This window comes from Melitaea cinxia, chromosome 4, assembly GCF_905220565.1.
Source record: "Melitaea cinxia chromosome 4, ilMelCinx1.1, whole genome shotgun sequence".
NCBI classification, from domain to species: Eukaryota; Metazoa; Arthropoda; class Insecta; order Lepidoptera; family Nymphalidae; genus Melitaea; species Melitaea cinxia.
Window position 1 is genome coordinate 18,312,483 of NC_059397.1, and position 20,233 is coordinate 18,332,715.

General features: G+C 35.9%; 1 protein-coding gene across 1 annotated transcript; it reads right to left on the reverse strand.

Moving 5' to 3' along the window:
- Positions 1–1,394: 1,394 nt before the first annotated feature.
- Positions 1,395–8,359, reverse strand: LOC123669971. Its single transcript, XM_045603478.1, has 2 exons — positions 8,343–8,359; positions 1,395–3,207 (listed from the first exon to the last, which is right to left on the reverse strand). Exons 1-2 carry the CDS (start codon positions 8,357–8,359, stop codon positions 1,464–1,466), a joined length of 1,761 nt encoding a protein of 586 aa, XP_045459434.1. The 3' UTR covers positions 1,395–1,463.
- Positions 8,360–20,233: the final 11,874 nt, after the last annotated feature.

The window sequence follows — 20,233 nt, forward strand, 5'->3', positions numbered from 1 at the left end:
ACATCTATACAAAAACTTGATAAGTTAGAACTGAAATATCGCTGTAGTTCCGTAAAATTTCCTCGTTTATTAAATAATGAAGATCGATGACTATATGTATGTATGTGCTTTCCGAGCCTCGGAAAAGAGACGTACAGGCGCACATAATTAAATAAAAATATATTCATACATACGTTATCAGTGTGGGACGTCCTCCGAACGCAGGCGCCGGACTGCTGGACCGACGAATGAAGTTAGATCGCTGCTAGGACTAGATGAGGACTTCAGAGAACTGGGAAATTTGGTGCGAATTTGGGAAGCCGTATGTCCAGCAGTGGACAGCGATAGGCTGAAGCAAAGCGTACGATATCCATCATCCACCATCGGCGCTAATTTAACTTTTATCACAACTAACATAAGAATAGTCATCTTCAATGATGTAATTAACTGTAAAAATAAAAAATACAAGGAATAACTTGAACATTTTTAATATCATATCAAAAATACCGACCAGCGGGGATCGAAATCCGCACCTCTGTCACACCGTGTCGGCACGGTGAGTCGTAGATGATATTAAAAATGTTTATTATTTCCTCCTGTGTGGGTTTTACACAAAAAATAATAATAAAAACAAATTAAAAAAAATAACTTGAGTTAAAAAGGTTACAAGTCTCAAAGGATTTATCCAACCACATTTTGTTTTCTAAATTTGAGGCAAATTTATTTACATTGTCGAAATAACAATAACACAAATTATTTTATAGCTGTCCCATTTTTCTCGATACCGAACGCTAAAAATATCTAAAGAGCTCAAAGCTCCAGTTCGCCACAGAATGCACCAAAAAATAACCGAAAGAGAACACCCGGTACGGCGCAACTATTTCAAAGACAATTTTAAACGTTCCTTTTTTAAATATTTCAGACAATACTCCATTACGTAAAAGCATATTTATTTTTTTAGTCGCCATTTACAATTTTGACAGAAAACCACAATTAAATGTTTTGAAATTATGATGAAGTAAAATACTATCAAGCAAAGTGAAAGGAAACAATGTTTTTTTAACATTCTAACTACACTGTAGTAAACAATTCTTTTCGGTGAAACATTAAAATAGCGTCATAGTTTGCATAAGTGTAGGTATAACGGCATCTTTGAGCTATTAATTTTGCCCAGAAAATGAATATCAATTGTAATTTATTCTTTATAAAAACTTACAAATTACGTATTCAAAGAAGTTTAAACTGAAGCCATACATTTTATTTTAACTATACAATATATAATAATAAACAATAAAGAGTACTTACTACAGTTAAATAACGGCGAACGAATTTCTTTTAAAAAAAATATTTATTTATTAATTACAAGATGTTTATAGTTACAAATGTTCTACAAGACTGATCTAAAAAAAAATAATTAATTAAAACATTACATTTAAAACTTATGAACTAAATGCACTTTTGAATTGTCCCACGGAAACGCTTGGTCAGCAGCCATTGTTACAACTTGAGCCGGTGGCGTCGATGGGTCGCGTAACTCCTCCCTCCTTAAGCTGGAAGCGCATTTTGCAGCTTCCTGTAGCATCCTCGCTGCAACTGTTCTGTCTGACTGCAGGTTCCGCCGTCTTGTATGTTTTACTTCGGCTTTGCCTCCATAGATATAATTTCCAGCATATAATCCCAGCGCAGATGATGTATATTCCGATGGTGGGCCAACTCGGGGTAGCCATCATAACTTGCCAATTAATGCCATCTTCGTTTGGGATGTCTTCTGCACGTTCCATCAACTCATGGATACTGTCCAGTGAGATGTCTTCGAGCTGAAGGTTATAATGTATCTTTTCCTCTGGTATGATTGGAGTACTTGGTAATGGAATGATTTCATCTATTGTTATTGTGTCAGAATTTGCTCTCAATATTTTATTTGATATTTCCAATTGACAGTCACTTGTGATGCTGACTATTTGAATACCGGATATCCTTTTGTATGTTGTTTTTGAACCACAATGAATTCTTAAAATTTCATCGTGTTGCAGAATTATTAGCCATTTGTTTTCTTCTATTTTCTGTATTTTCTGTTGCTTGAGATTCATTTTCGCTCTTGTACAGTTTGCTTTTTGATGTTTGATGAGTGATATAACGCAGTCTTCAGATTTATCTACGGGTTGGGTGTTCAGTGTCGCGCAGAGATGGGTGTCTTGCGTGATCTTCTTGCAGCTGTCCTCCAGGTAAGAGTACTCCTCGCTACCCAGTACTAGGTATTTGGATTTGGGAATAATAGTTAAATTTTGCTTATCTGGGATGGAATAGATATGGAGAAGCTCAAAAACGTTTGGATCAACGGAGGGTATTTCCAGGATAAATTTTAATGCGTGCTCTGTGCTATAAGCTTTTACACTAATTGACTTTTCTATACTATGTATATTTTTGATGCTTATGCTATCTACTGCTTTATTTCTATTTGACTTTTGCATGTTCTGAATCTCAGCTATTAAATTATGTGGAGCTATTATACTTGGGTGCATTATACCTATCTGAGCAAAGGTCATTGCATCTTCTAGAACTAAAAGCTTATTTAATAGGAACTCTAAACTAAAATTTATTTGAATGTATAAATCTAAAAAGTTCATATGATTAATTACTAAATTATTACTAATCGTGGCATTTTTCAACAGGTTTACTAATTTTTCCTCATTTTCTTTAATAATTTGTATTTGTTTGCTAAATTCTTTAATTGTATTTTCCGCTAAAAATAAAGATTGTTTCTGAGAATTTTGAATTTTATATACTGAATTTCGTAAGTTTGATATTTCATTTTCAAATTTAATCGCATCTTCGTAGTCTAAATTTCCTGTAATTGCTTTAACCACAGATCCTAACCCATTTATTATACCACGCCTAACTCTAGTTGAATGCGGTGCTATAAACATAATTTTCTTATTTATTAAACTTAAACTAGCTTCTATCTGGTTCTTGTATGTTTGATAACGTACATCCTTACTACCTAATAACGACCTATCCTCTGCTTCTTTCGTGCTAACATATAGTGCTAGAATTTTTATAGTAACCTCATGAAGGTAAGTGATATTATAGACACAAGCCAGACTAAAAGTATCAATCTGTTTGAGAACTAGTCCTTGTTTAAGTAATAATATTCCATTTTCATTATTTACGGGATTAAGGGTCAAGTTGGCTGTTGCGAAGAGCACCCAGGCTCCTGCGATGAGGGTCCTGTAACAAGATGTGGTCTTCGTAAAAGCTTATAATGTACTCTAATAGATTTTGAATTGGGGTGGTTACCTATTATTTCGGCAACATTATTGGGGTGAAGGTAAATTATTTTATATGGACCTTTGAAGACTGGTTTGGTTTTGTCATTGCGCGCAGTTTTGGCTACCTGTTTGTAAACTATTTCTCCTACCTTAAATGTGATCTCCTTGGCGGCCTGGTTACGTTTTTCAATTACCTGCTCTTTATTTTTAGCCATGTGAGCTGCTAAACATTCTTGTACTGCTTCTGCGTTTCTGCGGTGCTTGATGACATAGTCCTGGTAAAACTCTTTAGGATAGAATATTTCCAAAGGATTTCGAGAAGCTGTGTGACCAAATAACAGTTCTCGTGGTGTATAACCCGTTACAGAGTGAATTGAGTTATTATAGGCAATTGTAGCGTAATTCATTATTAAATTAATTGGGTCTTCTTTATTTGTCATTCTTTGTATTCTGATAATCTCACCTATAGTTGAATGGAATCGTTCTATGGGGGAGTTGGAATTCGAGTTGTATGGTGTTGTAAAGTGAATGTTAATGTCGTGAGATGCACATATTTCCTTAATAACTTCGTTATCGAATTTACTATCTGAATCGGTTGTTATTCTCAATGGTAAGCCTATGACAGAGAAAACTTGTATCAATGCTTCAGCGATGTGTACACTACTTGCAGCGTTTAGGGGCATAGCTTGTGCAAATTTTGAAAAATTATCTATTATTGTTAGAAAAATTGCGCCTCCTGTAGAATAGAGGTCCATAAACAGATGTTCAAGTGGTTTTGTTGGTGTCTGAGTCAAGTTCAAAGGGGGTCTGAGTGGATTTCTCTCGTACTTAGATTTTAAGCAAATATCACATTGATTAATAAATTTTTGAATCGAAAGCAACATATTAGACCAATGATAGTTTCTACGGAGTTGTTTAAATGTTTCTTGAATACCGCGATGCGTTGTTTTGGCTTCGTGGTATTTCTTTATTAATTCCTGTTGTTCTGTCTTATTTTCGACTAAGGTCACACGCGAGCTACACCTAATTAATTTTGGTCCTCTGTCATTAAAAATAGTAGTGTAAGCCCTTGCAAAGGCTGAATATAAACTTTCGTCGTAAAAATAGCAGTGAAAGATACGATCTGCTATAGTATGTTCTTTCAGAAATCTAATAATTTCAGACTCAGTGTTGTTTTGGGGATAAATACGTCTTTGATAACGATTCTAGAGTTTGTCGACCTATTTTCTACTCTATATTCTGAACCGGGTGAACACTCATTTGGTCATGGTGGGTTTGTATGTCATTTTCTCTTTGATTTTGTACGTGAACGTTGTCAGTATTGTCAGTCGCATTGTCAATGTCAGTGTTTTGTGACTCATTTGCATTGTCAGTGTCTGTATTTTGCGCTTCAGTCGTATTGTCAATGTCTGTGTTTTGAGCTTCCCTACGTACATTGTCAAAAATGCGATTGATTATTTCATCGTCATCGTTGTCGTCAAGATTTACGGCTAATGAATCAACACTCTTATGAAAAATTTTAACTCTAGATAATGCATCTGCATTCGTGTTTTGACTACCCTTTTTATATACTACTTTATAATCATACTCTGCAAGCTTAAGTCTCCAACGAGTTAATTTTGAATTTGGGTCTTTCAAGGACATTAACCATGATAAAGGTCTATGGTCAGTGTAGATGGTAAACTTCCTACCATATAAATACGGCCTGAAGTATTTAATGGCCCAGATTATAGCTAATAATTCTTTCTCTATGGTTGAATAACGATTTTCTGTATCTGATAGTGTCCTAGATGCGTAAGCAACAGGTTTATCAGATCCTACGTTTCCCTGCGATAAGACTGCTCCTATGGCTATATCAGAGGCATCAGTTGTCAAAATAAATGGTTTGTCAAAGTCTGGGTATTGTAAGATGGGGGAGTTTGTTAAAATTTGCTTACATTTGTCTACTGCGTCTATAAATTCTGGTGTATGTATTACTTTAGCGTTTTTCTTTAAACATGCTGTTAATGGTTTGGTTAATTTCGCGAAGTCCTTAATGAACTTACGATAGTAACCTACTAGGCCTAGGAAAGACTTAATATCCTTTTGATTACATGGTATAGGAAAATTCAATACGGCTTTGATTTTATCTTTGTTAGGCTTAAGTCCCTGGTCCGTGAGTTCATGTCCTAAGAAATTAACTTGTTTTTGTAAAAATTCGGATTTATCTAATTGAATCTTTAAATTGTAGACTTTGAAACGCTCGAAAACTTGTTTTAATTTAACAATATGGTCTTGTAAAGACGTGGATACTATGATTACGTCATCTAAATAGGTAAAAACGTTATCTAAGCCTCTTAAAATGTGATCCATAAGACGCTGAAAAGTGCTAGGGGCATTTTTCAAGCCAAAGGGCATTCGTAAAAATTCATAATGACCTCTTTCTGTTGTAAAGGCAGTCTTTTCAATATCGTTAGGGTGCATCTCAATTTGATGATAGCCACTCGCGAGGTCGAGGGTTGTAAAATATTGTGCTCGTCCTAGTCTGTCTAATATGTCGTTTATGTTGGGGAGGGGGTATTTGTCCTCTACAATCCTATCATTCAGTCGTCTATAGTCAATAACAAGCCTCCACTTAACCTTTCCAGAGGCGTCTGGTTTTTTAGGGACTATGTGTACTGGGCAAGACCATGGGGATATGCTTTCTCTAATGATTCCTTGTTTTAAAAGGTTGTCGACTTGATTTTGAATTTCTTTGCGCTGTTGAGGGGCCTGTCTGTAACTTCTAACGAAAATAGGAGTCTGGTCAGTCAGTCTTAGTTCGTGTTTTACGGTATGGGTGAAGGACAGTGGAATTTTGTCTGAATGAAAAATTTCTCAATAATTATAACAAAGTCTAATTATTTCTCGCTTTTCCTCGTCATTCATATGCTCAGTACGTATTTTATTCAGGTTTTGTTTTAATTCATGGTCAAAATTTTCTTGAATATTTAAATTATTCAGACTACAGTCGCCTTCCAAGTTATTTACTACATATTCAGGTACAGGTTCAAGAGCTACCTGGGTATTATTGGTGACAATTTTATTTTTATTGCTAAAATTAATTATGGATGTCTTAAAAATGCCATTTTTAACTGTAACTAGGGCTGTTGGCGATTTAAGATCTTTATCCCAGTAGAACTCATCACAAATATATTGACCATCAGTATAGTTTGTTTTGACAATAATTAATTTTTCACATTTAGGTTCAACTTTAACTTTCTTAACTGGATAATCTGTATATATAGGTATTTCACAAGTAGGAGATTTCAATAATTTATTGTTTAAATCAATTGTACAGCCTAATTCTTTTAACAAATCTATTCCTATTATTCCTATATACTTCGGATCAACATTGAATACTAAAAACTTATGAGACTTATCGGTATTAAATTGAGGGGGTAAAGGTAAATATGCAACATAGTCATGTTTAGTAGTAGCGTGTGCGGTTTTCACTAAAAACGGTTCATATTGTATGCAATGTTCAAAACTATTTCCTATTAATGCTTTAGGTGATATCATGCAGTTAGTTGCTCCTGTGTCTAATAAGAATTTACCCTTAAACTCTGGGAGGTCAATGTATGGTAGATGGGACTTACCTTGTCTTTTTATCTCAACAGTATTTAAGTGTGATCTTCGTTTACCTTGTCCTCGGGAAAATCCTGGTGGTTTGTCTGATCTGAGGACGTATCTGCGTAATCTTGGTCAGAAAATTGTGTGGTAAAGTACTCACCTTGTTCGCAATCGGGGTCGACGTTATCTTGGTCGAAGTCTGGCTCGTTACTTGTGTAGAAAAATTCTTCCTGACCCAACTGAGGTCTAGGTGGTTTATTTACTGACCTCATTGTAACGTCTGAGATATTTTGTGGCTGGTTAACTTGTTGATGTGGCATATTCTGCTGCTGTCTGAAGTTTCCAGAGTTCCTAAAGTTTCCAGAATTCCTAAAATTACCAGAACTTTGGGGTGTAAAATTACCTGCAACTTGCTTGTTTTTCCACGGTGACACGGGCTGTACCCACTGTGGTCTCTGTTGTGGTCCAACATTATCGAAGAACCTATGCAGGCTAGTCTGACTTATGGGCATATTAGGTCTAGGCATCTCTTTTGGTTTGGCTTGTATAGGAGGTGAATGAAAATTATTAAATTTATTATGCGCTAATCGTGCCTCCTCTTGTCTAGCTGTTATTATCGCTACCTCCAGGGTCGTAGGTTGTGAAATACGCACCCCGATCGAGACATGAAATTCAAGGTTATTGATGTATTGGTCGATTACCATATTTTCGTAATACGATTTATCACTGTGCCTACCTACCGAGTTTAACGTATCTAATATATCTCTAAGACGTTTGCCGAAAGCCTCCGCGTCTTCATTTTTATTACGACGGACACGCGTTAGCTCCTGCATTACTTGAAACTCATTACGCGGCTCTCCTAACATCCGTATTAATGCTGCTTTAATGCTATCCCACGTATCGAGTGACTCTTCGTAGGCCACGGCATCTATCGCGGTTCCGCTTAGCCTACTTTTAATGAGAGAGATAAGTGGCGGACTTACTCTAGCAGGTGCATCGAGCATGCACAGTATATTTTCTACCTCTCTTATATAATAATTAAGTATTTTTGGATTACCATCATACCTGGGCATAACATCCCTTACAAATTTAAAATTATGTATGTCTGAACTATTCATATTGAATAATAAAAAGAAATCGAGTAAAATTAGAAAAGTACTTGTTTATGATTATCGATAGCGTTGGCGTTACGCTAACTATAACTACGTATAGCACAAAATATTCTATTATTAAATTTATTATCTAATGCGATTCTAGCATAAAGACAAAAATTATTTAAGTCTCACACAAAATATATTATTATTAAATTAACTGTCTAATGCGATTTTAGCATAAGAACAAAAAATATTTAAGTATTACACAAAATATATTATTGTTAAACTAATTGTCTAATCGCGATTATAGCACAAAGACAATCACATGTAACACTATACTCGTATGCATAAATATAATATAACGACATGAGATATAGCACAGGATACTGGGTAAACGATTCGTACTTACCCAAGGATTCTCTGCATCTCTTGCCGGGCCTTGTAGAACAGCAGGACTCCCAATTCGCCAGGACTCCCGCAGGATATCGCCGTTCGTAGGTTCTTCTATAGCGGATCGCGAAAATACCGATAGATATCGTTCACTCTATTCGGAGAGTTTTATTCGAAGTTCGAGTGTCGCGATCCTACCGACTGCGCCAGTTAAATAACGGCGAACGAATTTCTTTTAAAAAAAATATTTATTTATTAATTACAAGATGTTTATAGTTACAAATGTTCTACAAGACTGATCTTAAAATAATAATTAATTAAAACATTACATTTAAAACTTATGAACTAAATGCACTTTTGAATTGTCCCACGGAAACGCTTGGTCAGCAGCCATTGTTACAACTTGAGCCGGTGGCGTCGATGGGTCGCGTAACTCTACTACAAAGTTTTTTTTTTTTGTTACTACTTAACAAAAAAAAAATCCTTTTAAATTACTACAACAATAACAATAGAAAAGAAAAACTAATAAAAAAGAAAAAAAAAAATAAACTTAACACAATTAACTAAAATAAAAAAAAAAACAATTATAATACCAATCAGCTTAAAGTGATGTTAAGTCACCTACCCGCCTGCCCCGCGCACAGTGGGCTTGAAATTCACGTTTTATAGACTAATAAAGATTTAAAAAAACGCACGTTTAACCTTAGCATGAAGTATGTCAAAAAATCAAAAATAATTTATTTTTTAATAACCTATAAAGATATTAGGCGCCATTGTGCGATTATGGAGATATCATCATTTATTATGTCGACTCCATACATTTTTTTTTAATTCTAAGTGCGCTGTTTACGATTATAAACCTGAAAATTCATTATATAAGGCATGTAGCAGATATTCTCAATCGCATTCAAGCAAAAAAAAAAAGCGTCACTTTAAAAAAAATTTGAATGTCTATGAAACGCGAATTTCAGCCCTATCAGCAATGTGGCCAACATACCGAAAATATCCAAGAATTATCATTGTAAGTGAAATTTTTTCACATATAAAGTTTTCATATTGACACGGTGTCACTCGCCAATGTAAATTTACATAGAAGGCAAACAGAGCGCCAGCGTGCTTTCAGTTCATCGACCTGATTTTTATCATAAAGCCTGGCTATTTGCTTTGACGGACCGACGATTTAAAGCCGCACACAAAGAGATATACATATGTATCAAATTAATACTATTTGTTTGTTCGTTAAAATCTATAACTGCCAGTATTTCATTTGGAGCTGTTGATTAATAAGCCTGTCAACATAATCTATATACATATTTTCTCTATATGTATATATTGCATAAAAAACGAATGTGTTTTAGACCATACGACTCAAGTAAAACTTCTGTACAATAGGCCTGCTAAAGAGAGAAAGAAAATGTGTGAACCTATCCCTTGTTCCGTTCGCCTCGCCCGATCGCACTTTTCGTAACGCTCTCGTCACGTATTCACCAGCTTACTCCCCAAGTCAAGCGTGCGTAAATAAGTTTTTCATGAATGGTTCAAACGATTACAGTGGATAATTATTATTTTTGTTTATTATTGTCAATACAAGGTTTGTATAAAAAAGGGCGTGCGTGAGAAATAGACATGTCACAAGTGAAATTTCTTTTTCAAATTAATTTTTAAGTCTCTTTTATATTTATACAAATGTAAAGCTTTAGATTTCCGTTCCAGCGCCATCTAGTTAGTTTGCAATGTAATACTATCGATGTTAATGTAACAACCTTTGTAGTTTCTATAGTACACGCTAGGTGGCTCTGTTGTTCGACAAAAACGTTGCACATCTTCGTGACGCTAATATTATAATTATTGCGTTTCATCCGTAAAAAATTTACCCTCATACACCTAAAGAAGTTTCACTTCAAAAATTAAAAAAAAAATCAACTTCATACCAAAAAGAAGTAGCGGTACTAAATTTGCGGGGTCGGTTAGTAAGATCTGAATGTCTTGAATTGGTGTACTTACGAAAAGTCTTATCAATGTAATAAATTACAAAGAAACAACATAGATAAGTTAATATTGAATTCGGCTCCTAATAAGCAGCATATTAATAAAAATAACTGGCAATCGAATAGAAGTTTGTTTTAGTTTTGATCAATTATGTCAATGAAGACCTATGAGTATATTACTACATCTACCAAAGATGTCGTAAAAAGTTATAATCAATACGCCAGTCTACAGTAAAATCATAATAAAATTATAGTACAATAATTATAGTTAAAAAAATTAACAAAAATAATAACATATTATATCTAAATCATATTATCCTATATATAACCGCCAAATGTCAATTTATGAGCATGCCGTAAATTTCATAATTCAACAAATTGGATTTAATTTCAGGCGACCGCAACCGAGTGCGCTCCGAACATGTTAGGAATTAACTCTAAACTGGACGCACGGACGCTCATACACAAACACTCGCAGATGGCACGGGAACACACACAAGACAATATAAGTTAGTCGTGCATATTGTACTAAATATTTGCTTATTTCCACAATTCTTTGCTTTAAACAAACGCACGGGAAACGTAAAGATTGAAAATAAATCATTCACAACGCGCGCTGTAATTTGATTTATTCTTTTGTAAGTTTCATGTTCTCGTATAATCTAAGCGTGATGATATTTTTATGTTTGACTACGCTTTTGCAGTCTTACCCGTGTATTGCCCAAGCCCATAGAGATTTTGGAACAGAAGGAGACAATAATATAATTTAACTGAGGTAGGGCACAGTAGGAAATAGCCTGCTTAAAATCAAACAAAAGATTACAACTAAATATTACTTCTTTCAAGCAGCATTGTATTCCTGTGGTGAGTAAGGTGACCATAGTTCCTAGGGAAAACTGGGAGTAGGGTTTGCAAGGCATTTGGTATTGCAGGCTTCTGTCTATAGGCTACGGTAATCGCTTACTATCAGGTGAGCCGTAAACTTGTTTGCTGACCTAGTTGTATAAAATATATAATTATAAAAGTAGATATCTGAATCGTCCATATACATACCACTAATATTTTATAGTGTTACGTGTTAGGGTTCGAAAGATTTGGAGAAAAAGACCTGCTCTTGTGATTCTTGCAATTTGAAACTTGTTTGCTCCATTAATTTAATCCTAATTGAGGAGCCACTTGAGGGTCTGTAGCAACGGTATCGCTGGTGGGCGTGGTAAGGTGGGCGGATCCAGTGGGCGGAGCTTGAGACAAAGTGGGCGAGGCCTGAGCCAGCGTAGGCGGGACCTGAGTCAGAGTGGGCGGGGCCTGAGCCTGAGTAGGCGTGGCCTGAGCCTGAGTAGGCGGAGCCTGAGTCCGAGTAGGCGGGGCCTGGGGGGGGGGTGTTCAGTGGGCGGGGCATGATAGGTGGGATCCGTGGGCGGGGCTTGGTGCTCGGTGGGCGGAGCTTCGTCCCCAGTAGGTGTGTGTGGCCTCCGCAGCTCGTTGTGCCCTTATCCTGACGCCCTTGAAGTCCTTGAAATCTTCTTTCGGAGTCAATGGCATCTCCAAATCTCACTTCCGACACCAGTTGTTACGTGTTAGGGTTCGAAAGATTTGGAGAGAAAGACCTGCTGACTCCTTTCAAGACTTTATTCACAAGCACTAGGTCCAACACAAAGCAGTAGGTTCAAACACTAAGCACTAACAATGTCCTATGACGTAGCCAATGTCGTAGGTTTCGCTGGTACCACTTTTGATCACTAGTTTTCACTCTTGAAGTCGCTTCGAAGATCGCTCAAACTGAACTGAACTCGCTCGCCTCCCTGCGGCTACTTATATCGGCCGAGACGAGGCCCAGACCATTCTGGAAAGTTCGCGCATGTACCCGGTTTTCGAGACTATACTTCTACATAGTTCCACAGTAGTTCCTCTAACGCCATCTAGTATTGAGTAGAGAGTTTCATGCGGGCTCTGTCTTTGTGTGGTTTCAATGGTTGCCGCTAGATGGCGCTAGTTTCTTTGTGTGTTCGTAACAATAGCAATAATTTTATTTAAATGACTAGCCTGTCAGCGCAGTTTGCAGTGTGCTTGCTACTCCGGGAGTTGTTGGTTCGATTCTAGCTTTTAATCTAATATGTATATATATATATATATATATATGTGTGTGTGTGTGTGTGTGTGTGTGTGTGTGTGTGTGTGTGTGTGTGTGTGTGTATTTATAGTATCAGTGGTCGAAATTCGACCATAATTAAATAAAATTATGTTTGAGCACTATTAAGGTTTTGTCGTCAAAGACTATAAATAAACAAAAGAGTATATATGCTTGTGTGTGTGTCAAATACGTGGTAGTGTGTGTAATGTTTTTTTATTGATTTAATGTATTTTTTATGTATAATTTAAAAAAAATATCAGCATTCTGCACACCTTCTCTATATAAACTATAAGTGTGCGAAATTACATACTACTCCGTCTGCGCAATTTCCTAAAAAAGGGGTACAAAGTTTTTGCTTCATATATGTATTTATTACGTGTATATCAAAACAATAAAATATGTAGCAGTATATCAGTCGGCTGTTACCTTACACAGACATTAAGTTGCATCTCTAACAATTAGACGACCGTGTGTGAACGTTAACTAATTAAAAAAATGTACGTGTGTGTGTGTTTGTGTGTGTGTGTGAAACTTCTGAAAAATAATCTGCAAGAGATATTTATTTTACCGAGAATATAAAATACTGACTAATGTATTCTATCTCATTCTCTTTGTAGCGACATCTATCTCGCGACATACAAAAAACTAGAGAAAACTGACGTATCCTACATCACGCCATCAAAATTATCAGAGTGATTGAGTATATATACAAGAACCCGACATCAACCGTTGGGGGCGCTAGCTCACTAGACACAACACCCGTCCGGTCGGAGGCTCCTCTCTTTGCGATGGCGGACGAGGAACTCAACTCCTTGTTTCTCACACTCCCAAATCTTCTATACATTTATATTATCTTTGTTTCTTTTCTCATTTTCGTTTCAGCGAATTTTAAATCATAACGATTCTAAAGAAGTTTCATTTAAAAACAAATGTTATTGAACATCTTATTATATTATATAATTATGGTACATTTATAAACAGGTTCATATTACAGAATAAACTTTACTCTAGATAATATGAAACTAGCAAACAAGGCATAATGCTTATTGTCTTCTAACTTTCCACCAACAAAGAGTAATTTACTTGCAAATAAAACTCTAGTTATTAAAATGATCATACACGCTACGTAGTGCTTATTAAATGCAAACATGTGCTGAAATTGTGTAGACACGTTCTCACGGTGAATATTTTATTTAAAAGATATAATTTTTTTAAGAAAATAGCGCTTACAACAGCGCAAATTACGCTTGGTGTACAAATGTGTTTTGAATGTCTATTATGACAGTTATTTAAAGTTAACTATTATATGCATAAATAAAAAAAATAAATAAATATTTATTTCAAATAACAAATGATCCTTAGAAAAAAATCTTCTTACAGTGAATAATAACAAATACTAAAATTATTAAATGTCACAACAATACAACAATAATTATATATATTACAAATAATAATAATAATTACTGTAACATAATCTAATGATCCCCAATGAAATAAAATGAAACAAAAACATTAATTTCACTATGAGGATTATACACACTTAACGAACATCGAAAGATAAACACAACGTAACACACGATAACGATGAGTCATGGTAGCAACATCCACAAACAGTCAAAAAAATTGCTACATTTTAACATTAGGTAGGTACATTACAAACTTAGATAATGTACCTAGTGTGTGTAGTGTTAGTGTAGTTGGCAAACGCACGGCCCGCTGGACCGACGATCTACGTAAGATTCCGTGGCGGATGGTTGTGAGGATTGCGGGAAACAGGGATGTCTGACGCGAACTTTTTTTTGCTACAGCCTGTAATATCCCACTACGGGGCATACGCCTCTTTCCCGTTTAGGAGAAGGATCAGAGCTTAATCCACCAGCTGCTCCAATGCGGGTTGGCGGACGCGAACTTGGCCTCTAGGACTGCCGACCCAGACGTCCTAAATATCACCCGTAAATGGGTTCCCCTGCGATACAAAAAAAGGCCTACGTCCAGCAGTGGACTGTGATCGGCTGAAATGGTTGTGTGTTTTCTTGTAACCTTAATTTTCAAATAATATCAAAATGCTTGCCATTTAAAGACATTATTGATTTAAAGGCACTTTAGCATATTTAGTCAAATGATTATCCAAAAGCACCTTTTAATGCTAAAAGTTGTGATTGTCCTTTTTGCTTAACTTTCTAAGCTACATTAAATCTCCTACTCAGTTATAAACAAAACGTAAATAGCATTGTAACGGTGAGGTAGAACGCAACAGTAAATTCCACAGGATAACGGGCGGAGCAACCATGTTTATTACTTAATAAAAAATAAAAACGCTACCGCTTGTTCTAATTAAACGTGTGCATTTAGTATTAAAACAACCTGCGCTCACCTTTGCAAATTAAAACTAAGGTTCCTTTGTAACTTCAGTTATACTAGGCGCTAACCTAGTTAATTTATTGTTTAATTATACAAAAATGATATAAAATTGTTTCTGTATTAAATAATAATATAATAATGTTTTATATTCATATGATCACACTTTTAACAAATCAACAAACTTATAACAAATCTATACATTAAAGAGTTTGTCAATCAAAGTAGACAAACTCTTTAATGTAGGTACCTATTCCTTACATTCGGGCCCGTGCTCTTCGTAACAGTGATTTTTCGCGCATTTTTATCATTATCTGTTCTGGCAAGTCGGCCGACACTACGCTCCATTTCAGGGCTTACCATTTCATCGCCTTAGGACCCCAACAACTCTCGGTGCATAGTAGGTATGGTTCTTTTTTTTTTAATCTTTTTTTATTTATAGAAGTTTTGTTCATACACTGAATATGCCATACTCGTAGGGGCTTATGTTAACAATATCTACGCTTAACTAATAATTTATACAAATTATACAGCCTCCGCTGACACCGGACCCAAATCGAACAAATTAATATTAATATGTACGATTTTTATTTTTGTGTTACCCACAATTAGGAATTCTAAACATTTTTGAATATCATATCAAAAATTGACCGCTCCAGCGGGATTCGAACCCGCGTCTTCGACATACCGTGTCGACGCTCTAGCCAATTAAGCTATGGAACGATATACTCGCTAGAGCGAAACTTTTGATATGATGATTTTTACTTTCTGTTTAAGCGAACCGTGGCGCCGTCTATAGTGAGTTCTTTACAGAGACTCGTAACTATTCAAAGTTTCATATTACAATGAAAATCTTTGACAGGAGACGACACCATGCTATTTTTAATATGTACGATTTTTATTTTTGTGTTACCCACAATTAGGAATTCTAAACATTTTTGAATATCATATCAAAAATTGACCGCTCCAGCGGGATTCGAACCCGCGTCTTCGACATACCGTGTCGACGCTCTAGCCAATTAAGCTATGGAACGATATACTCGCTAGAGCGAAACTTTTGATATGATGATTTTTACTTTCGGTTTAAGCGAACCGTGGCGCCGTCTATAGTGAGTTCTTTACAGAGACTCGTAACTATTCAAAGTTTCATATTACAATGAAAATCTTTGACAGGAGACGACACCATGCTATTTTTAATATGTACGATTTTTATTTTTGTGTTACCCACAATTAGGAATTCTAAACATTTTTGAATATCATATCAAAAATTGACCGCTCCAGCGGGATTCGAACCCGCGTCTTCGACATACCGTGTCGACGCTCTAGCCAATTAAGCTATGGAACGATATACTCGCTAGAGCGAAACTTTTGATATGATGATTTTTACTTTCGGTTTAAGCGAACCGTGGCGCCGTCTATAGTGAGTTCTTTACAGAGACTCGTAACTATTCAAAGTTTCATATTACAATGAAAATCTTTGACAGGAGACGACACCATGCTATTTTTAATATGTACGATTTTTATTTTTGTGTTACCCACAATTAGGAATTCTAAACATTTTTGAATATCATATCAAAAATTGACCGCTCCAGCGGCGGCGCCACGGTTCGCTTAAACCGAAAGTAAAAATCATCATATCAAAAGTTTCGCTCTAGCGAGTATATCGTTCCATAGCTTAATTGGCTAGAGCGTCGACACGGTATGTCGAAGACGCGGGTTCGAATCCCGCTGGAGCGGTCAATTTTTGATATGATATTCAAAAATGTTTAAATTAATATTATTTTAAATCCAAAAACCTGACTGTCCGACTAAACTCCATCAAATTTGATCAGTACATGGTACACGTATTCAATGACATCATACATTGAACATTTTGGCATTGGAAACTTGCTAACTAAATATACAAAACCATTTAGGGGATTATGTCCAGATCGAATTCGGAGAGCCACAACAAGATATTTCTATCAATTTTAATGCCCAAAAACCATGATATATGAGGACGTGACGTTTGAATGGATTTATACCATATGCTCTTACTGAGCGCCCTAACAACAAAATACTCCCTACTTATATCAGTTTACCTTCTCTTAAAGCTATAATAATAGTTCAATGAAATATGGAAGAATCGAATGTGTTATGCCTACTGAATATGTTTCATTTGCAAGCCGGTCTACATCCTCGTGCAGTAATGCTATATGTGATAGTATCCACTGAAGTTTTAAATTTTTGCCTGCAGAATAAATAATTTGAATTGCCTAAATAATGTCATAAGCAATAGGTGCATCGTTCATTTCAAAATGTGTTGAAGGACACTTTTTGAATCAGTCAAAATCATATAATTATTTGGCTCGAATGAATTAATATATGCTATTGCTTCTGCTGTTGCTGCCAGTTCAAGATGCATAATCGATGAAAATTCGGAATTTGTTTTGTTAAATGGTAAGATATATAGGTACATATTTATTTATTTACACTTTCGCACACCAATATAAGGTTTTCAACAGTATTACAAATGATATATAAAAATATAATTTGCATCAGTTGCAACAGGCGACCTTTGTAGCATATATTTTTAATAGCACAGTTATGCTTTAGCGTTGCTATTTACTTTTTCTAGGCGACTGATTTAATTTTTTGGAATACCCTCGTATCGTATTACGTTGCGATTCACCTTAGGGGGTAGTTGTGTCGCGACGCGCTGGGTTTGCTGTATATAAGCCAGAGGGCGAGTGTTTGCGGGCCCTTTTTGCTCTTTTCTCTTTTTGGGTTGGATTTCTCTCGCCGTCTTGGGATCTGAGTGCGATTTGTTGTGGGTGAGTCATTGTAGTTCTTATGGTATAAGCTTTGCTTTAGTGTAAGTTGATTTTGTGTGTTTTGAAAAAGAAGATTAAGATTCTGTAGGATTTTTTTTTTTACTCTCTCTCTTGTGTCTCGTGTTAGGAGTTGTGGGTGACTCTCTAACCCAACAAACAATTTTCTAACACGTAGCACCTTATCGCTAATACAGCAATCTCTTCCAGGCAACCTTTGGGCAGAGGACTGAATAAGGAGTGTGGGATGGGGCGCAAAAATGTTATGTAACATACACATGAAAATATTATACTCATATACGTACATATACACCACATACATACACATACACATACATATACGTATACACATACATGTATATGTATACATACACATATACATACACAAATCTATATCTATAATATATATAAAAGCGAAAGGTCACTCACTCATCACGAAATCTCCGAAAGTATAACACCTACAAACTTGAAATTTGGCAGGTAGGCTCCTTATAGGACGTAAACATCCGCTAAGAACGGATTTTATGAAATTCGACCCCTAAGGGGGTAAAACGGGGGTTGGAAGTTTGTATGAAAGTCCTATGTTTTTGAAGTAAGAGACTTGAAATTTAAAATGTTAGCTCTTTAGATGGTGAGAAGGTGTCCGAATAATGTATCTTTAGAAAGAAACTCCCTTTTGGGATTAAAACGGGGGATGGTAGATTGATTCACTCATCACGAAATCTCTGGAACTATAACAGCTACAAACTTGAAATTTAACAGGTAGGTTCCTTATAGGGCATAAACATCCATTAAGAACTGATTTTATGAAGCTCAACCCCTAAGGGGGTAAAACGGGGCATGGAAGTTTGTATGAAAGTCCTATGTTTTTGAAGTAAGAGACTTGAAATTCAAAATGTTTGCTCTTTAGATGGTGAGAAGGTGTCCAAATAATGTATCTTTAGAAAGCAACTCCCTTTTGTGGTTAAAACGGGGGATGGTAGATTGATTCACTCATCGCGAAATCTCCGGAACTATAACAGCTACAAACTTGAAATTTAGTAGATAGGTTCCTTATAGGGCGTAGACATCCGCTAAGAACTGATTTTACGAAAATCGACTCTTAAGGGGATAAAACGGGGATCGGAAGTTTGTATGTAAGTCTTTTGTTTTTAATGTAAGAGACTTGAAATTTAAAATATATTCTCTATAGATGGTGAGGAGGTGTCCAAATAATGCATCGTAATCTATATATATAAAAGAGAAAAGTCATTAACTCACTCATCACGAGAACTCAGAAACCGCTGGGTGGTCTATCCATCCAGGTTGGACAAAGATTTGGCAGCAAATTTGGCAGGGAGGTAGATTATAGTTAGCAGACGTCCGCTAAGAACGGATTTTACGATATTCCACCGCTAAGGGGGTTTAATTGGAGTTGATAGTTTGTATGAAACATATACAGCCTGAAAATAAAACTAAAAATGTGGTGTATAGAGAGGTTTTATAAAAATAACTATTAAATTATACTAAATTGTGCCTTTTAAAAAGTTACTCAGTTTGATAAGCATTTCAAGTTACTGAAATAAAAAAATAATTTGCGGTAAACATCTTCATAGTAATGCATATTCATAACCACGCGGACGTAGCCGCGGGCAATAGTTAGTGTATTATAAAATAAAGTCCCCAAAAGTGTATGTGATCGATTCCTTCAAAATCTACTGAACGGATTTTCATGCGGTTTCACCATACGAGAGAGGGCTCCACCATTGGCAAGAGGAAAGTTTATGGAACGGCTAAGCCAATTTTGATGAGAGTTTCACTGGAAGTTTGCCGGAAAAACTTTGTGACACACTAATTTCAACGCGGGCGAAGCCGCGGGCACAGCTAGTCTATAATATATATAAAAGCGAAAGGTCATTCATCACGAAATCTCCGAAAATATAACACCTAGAAACTTGAAATTTGGCAGGTAGGTTTTTTATAGAGCGTAGACATCCGCTAAGAACGGATTTTACGAAACTCGACCCCTAAGGGGGTAAAACGGGGGTTGGAAGTTTGTATGAAAGTTCTATGTTTTTGAAGTAAGATGCTTGATATTTAAAATGTATGTATGCTCTGTAAATGATGAGGAGGTGTTCAAATAATGTATATTTAGAAATCAACTCCCTTTTTGGGTTAAAACGGGGGATGGTAGGTTGACTCACTCATCACGAAATCTCCGAAACTATAATAGCCACAAACTTCAAGTTTGGCAGGTAGGTTCCTTATAGAGCGTAGACATCCGCTAAGAATGGATTTTACGAAACTCGATCCTTAAGGGGGTAAAACGGGGGTTGGAAGTTTGTATAAAAGTTCTATGTTTTTGAAGTAAGATGCTTGATATTTAAAATGTATGCTCTGTAAATGATGAGAAGGTGTTCAAATAATGTATATTTAGAAATCAACTCCCTTTTTGGGTTAAAACGGGGGATGGTAAGTTGACCCACTCATCACAAAATCTCCGAAACTATAACACCTAGAAACTTGAAATTTGGCAGGTAGGTTTCTTATAGAGCGTAGACATCCGCTAAGAATGGATTTTACGAAACTCTATCCTTAAGGGGGTAAAACGGGGGTTGGAAGTTTGTATGAAAGTCCTATGTTT